This window comes from Nothoprocta perdicaria, unplaced genomic scaffold, assembly GCF_003342845.1.
Source record: "Nothoprocta perdicaria isolate Ctin4 unplaced genomic scaffold, notPer1 scaffold_50, whole genome shotgun sequence".
In the NCBI taxonomy this organism is placed as follows: Eukaryota; Metazoa; Chordata; class Aves; order Tinamiformes; family Tinamidae; genus Nothoprocta; species Nothoprocta perdicaria.
Genome location: NW_020455755.1, coordinates 3323811 through 3328595, shown reverse-complemented (window position 1 = coordinate 3328595; position 4785 = coordinate 3323811). Strand labels below are relative to the sequence as shown.

Genomic DNA, 4785 nt, shown 5'->3' with positions numbered 1-4785 from the left:
GGGTGCAGGCAGTGCAGGGTGCAGGCGAGGGGATGGATGGATGGATGGATGGATGGATGGATGGATGGATGGATGTGTGCAGGCAGTGCAGGGTGCAGGCGAGGGGACGGATGGATGGATGGATGGATGGATGTGTGCAGGCAAGCTCAGGTGCATGGGTGCGGGTGAAGGCAGCGAGAGGCAGCACGTGGGTGGGTGGGTGCAAGCAATATGTGGGTGCCAAAAATGAGTGGGCAGATGGGTGCCAGCAGCGGGCGGGCGCAGTCAGGGCTCGGGGCAGCTGCCGCCCATGCTCTGTATGTGCCAGTGTTCCTCACCCCCTTTAACCAACAACCCCAGGGCTGTTGGGACAAGTGCCCAGCACGGCCAGGGCAAACTGGGCACCCCAACAGTACCCGAAACCACAGCGCAGGCAATGGGGAGCCCCGTGGTCCCCAAACCCGGCCGTGTGCTGTGACTGCCGCCGCAGCGTGGGTGCCCGTGCCGGGCGCGTGCCCCTTGGGCGCGGGATGGCCGGGCGCGCGCAGCGGGCGGCACAGCGGGGCCCGCGCCGGGTGGGATGCCCGCGTTAATATTCACGGCAGCGCTCGCGGGGAAGCGTTTGACCTTGTGTGTTTTGCGATTCTCCTTGAATTGAACAGTCGTTTACCCGCTGACACATGTCACATGTCGCCGCAATAGGTTCCCCCGGGCGCCGAGGAGGAGCAGGCAGCCGGCTTCGCATCCCAAACGTGCCCGGGGGGAGATGGGCGCCGCAGCGGAGCCCTGCCGGCTGCCAGGGGTGGCTGTCCCCAACCCAGCTGGGTGCGCGGGGCAGAGGCAGCCACAGGGCACCCAGGATATTCGCCCTTGGGTGGGGGGGGGGTCGCTGGGGAGCCCTGGCCCGGTGCCCGCTGTGCCGGCCCCCCTCGCCCTGGTGCCCCAGCTCTCCCTGCGGAGCTAATGCATTTGCACGGTGATTTCCAGGAGCAGCGGCATGAGGAATTGCCTGGCGGCGGCTATTTCATCCCCAAGAGCCAAACTCCACGTGCCCCTACGGAGCCAGCCAGCCTGGCGGTGGCATTTCCCCCTGTGTCTGGAACGACCCGGCCCAACGCCGCGGGGATGGGCCCTGCACGAGGTGCCCACCACCATGGGGCAGCACCAGCCTCCCGCTGCCCTGTGGTGCCCACAGTGCCAGGGAACAAAAGCCAGCGGAGAAGAGAGGAGCGAGCCCCTCCATGCAAACACCTCCTGCAGCCTGCAGGGCTGGAGCACCCCTGGGTGCCCAGCAGCAGGGCTGGATGCAGCGGGTGCCCCAGGGCTGTGCTGGCCACTGGGGCAGGTCCCCAGGGCTACTGCGCTTGCAGCATCACCGTGTCCCCCTGCTCGGGCTCCCCACTCTCCTCCTCCCGCCGGTGACACTAATTGAAACCCAGCTGCATTAAGCGCCCGAGAGCTGCTCGCTCGGCTCCGCGCGCGGCTGCTCGGCCATGGCGGCTTCCCCGCAGCCGAGCCCTGCTCCCGAGCCCCGGGAATGCTGTCAACATCCCCATGCTGCATCCCGGCTCCGGTGCCGCATTCCCGTGCCCGCATGCCGGCGGGCAGAGGGGTTTGCAACAAGCAATGCAACACGCTGCAAAACTGCCCCCAAACCTGGCATGAGAGCCACCCGCCTTGGTCTGCAAGCTGCCCCCCTCCCTGGGCACCGGGCAGACGGGGGCAGCCAAAGCAGGACCCCCTGCTTGGAACGGCTCCGGAGGACAGCCCCGCACTGGCTAATCCAGCATTTCAAGCACCTCTCTCCCTTTTCCCAGGGTCACGGCAGCGCTCTCGCGGCTGATTAATATTTGATCCCTCCAGCACAGCTCATTACAGCATTTAAATTATATATATGGAATAGCAGCCACTGGCATGGCGAGCGCGCCGGCTGCCTCCCACCGTCTCTCCCATGGGCAGGCAATGGGAAACATCCCCTGGTGCAGGTGAGCAGGGACCACGGCCGCCCTGCCCGCCCGGTGTCACGAGCGCGGCCAGGCCTCAGCCCGGGTGGGCAGCCAAAGAGCAGCACCAGGTGCCTCCAGAGGGGACGCGGGTGCCCCTCTCAGCATCAGCGGTGGCACTGGGGACAGCGGGTGAAACGCTGCCCCAAGGGGCTGCCGCGAAGCCGCCACCTGGGAGCTCCCGCGCGGCTGCTGGTGCTGGAGAGCATCCATTACCTCCCCGCTCCCAGGCAGCTTTCAGAGGCAATCTTTCAATTGTGCGCATTTAAAGAATTGATTGGAGGCTAAATTATCCTCTCCCGCCAGATCCGCTGGAGATGCGGCTCCATCCCGCTCTGCCGGCTGCGCTTCCACATCCCCCAGGCCACGCAGGGCCCTGGTGAGCGCTGCGCTTGGGGGGGTTCCCCAACAACACAGGGTCTGTCCCCTGCGAGGGCACCAGCACCGGCTGCCCTTGCTGCACCCTTCACGGCGCACACGCCGCCCAGCTCCCCTCGCCATCCCGCTGCTCCGGCTCTGCCCGCGTCAAGCCCCATGCCCTGCAGCCCGGTGCCCAATGCTCCCTCCCTGCCGCTAATCCGCAGCCCCATCCCGCAGCGGATATTCCCAAGGGAGCCCCGTGCGCCCGGCCCTGCCCGCCAGGCTCCCCCCCCGGCCACCCGCCCTCCAGCTTAGGAGCATTATCCAGATAATCCCAGCCTGGCAGCGTCTCGGCCGTGGGCTCCTCCAAGGCGCGCGGGGCACCGCTGCACACTCGCTTAATTACTGAAGCGGATGCTCCCTTCCTTCGCTGGCCCTGTTGCCGTGTGCAAGGGGCACAATGGCTCCGTGCAGAGCCCAGGGTGACACCGCATCCCCCCCAGGTTTGTCACCAGGAACAGCCAGAGCTGCCCCAGGCTGCGCTGGGTCCACACGTCACTGCATAGGCAGGACCTGCAGTGACGGGGGCAGGATCAGGCCCTGCATTGCCCCTGCAAAAATGAGGAACTTCCCACTGTCCGTGTCCTCAGAGAGGGATCTGACACCCCCACGTTCCCGAGACGCAGGGCATATCCCCTCCATATGCCAGCCTAAGGGCAGCATGTGCCTATCCGTGATGCCAGCTCAAAACCACCACGACATGGAGCCCCACAGCCCTGCAGGAGGATCACTGATGGCTGGGGATGAAGAGGTTGCACATGCGGGCCCAGCACCCCACAGCATGGCAGGGGACAGGGAACATAGTGCCCCACGGCTGCAGCCCATGGGAGAGCCCAGCCCTTCCCAGGGCATCCCTACCTGCCACGCTCTGGGAAATGCACATGCAGCGTTTAATTAACTTTATTGATATTCAGAAATTAGGAGCCTGACTGGAGGTAATTGCTCATTAGAAATCATTAAACTGACACAGCAAGCAGCAGCCTCCCTCCCTCCCGAGGAGCCTGCCCTGCCTGGCACCCTGCTCCCAGGACCCAGCAGAGCCGGGGATCGGGGGGACCGGGGACTGGTCCCTCTGCCATCCAACAGGGCAGGAGGTGGGTGCCCCACTGGTCTTGCCCCACTTCAACAGACAAATCCCCCTCATTCCCCACACATTCCCCCCAGTAACAGGGCTCTGCCAGCAGTCCCCACTGGCAGAGAGACGGGAATAGCAGTGGGCACAGGGCCACCGCATCCTTCCTCGCCTCGGCTCCGCAGCCAGATGGGGAGTTTATGTAACTCCCTGCACGGCTGCTCCCTGCAGCTCTGCTCCGAGCTGTGCAGCAGCCCCACCAGCCCCGCAGCTCAACTGGGGAGAGCAGGGCCAGCCCCACAGCCTTGTCCCTGCCCCACACATCCCAGCTGCTGCCAATGGCCTCCTAGCCCTGAAGGACCAGGGCACCCAAACCTAGACAGGTCCTTATTCCTGCTTGGAGAGGCAGCTGAGACCTGAGACATGGACGTTTTGGGGCCAACGCCACCCTCCAGGCTGCATGGGCAGCAGGGCCAGCGATCCGATCAGGGGACGCAGGTGGTGGCTGCTCTCCTTGAGAGGAGCCAACACCCTCCGCGCCCGCACGTCCCCTAAACCCCCTCCCCGCAGCCCGAGGGCTCCCCCCGCTCCCAGCGCCTCCGAGCCCCGCTCCCTGGGCTGGCGCCCATGGAGCCGGGACCGCAGCCGTGCTGGGGCAGGGCGCAGCCTGCGGCGGGGCCGGGGCAGCTCCCGGCGCAGCCGCGCGTGGGCGGCTGCCCCCCCACCCCCTCCCCGCCATTCCCGCTAATCCCGGCAAAGGGGCCGCCGGGGGCGGCGTTGCAGCAGCCGGGCTGCGAGCGGCTCCGGGGGTGGCACGGGGAGCCGCGAGGCGGGGGGAAAACGGACGGATGGACAGAAGGGGTGGGGGGGCAAGAGAGGGGCACGACCCCCGCCGCCCCGGGAGGTGACAGGGGCGAGCGCAAGTTGTCAAAGTTTGGCGACGGCACCGGGTCCGCGCGGTAACGGGGGATGCGGAGGAAGGGGGGAGGGGGAGTAAGCGGCGCGGTGGGGAGCAGGGGTGCCCCCGGAGGGGGTCGCTGCCCCTTACCGTGCGCGGAGGGCGCGCGGAGCAGCGCGGCGAGCAGCGGCAGCAGCAGCGGGGGCCGCATGGCCGGCGGCGGCGGCGGCGCTCAGCACCGCGGACAGCTCCGGCGGCGCCGCCCGCCGTAACGCTCCGAGCGCGGCGCGCGGCGATCTGCGGCCCGGGGGCTCCTCCCCGCCTGCCCCCGCCGTAACGCTCCGAGCGCGGCGCGCGGCGATCCTGCGGGCTGGGCACGGGGGGGCTCCTCCCTGCCTGCCCCCCCCCTCACG

General features: G+C 67.6%; 1 protein-coding gene across 1 annotated transcript in view; it reads right to left on the bottom strand.

Moving 5' to 3' along the window:
• The window catches only part of SEZ6 (seizure related 6 homolog), a 13225-nt gene extending 8642 nt beyond the window's left edge, over positions 1-4583 (bottom strand). The window contains exon 1 of the mRNA XM_026047920.1: positions 4523-4583. Coding sequence (XP_025903705.1) covers positions 4523-4583 — 61 coding nt within the window. The remainder of the gene's footprint in view (positions 1-4522) is intronic.
• Between the last annotated feature and the right edge of the window lie 202 nt (positions 4584-4785).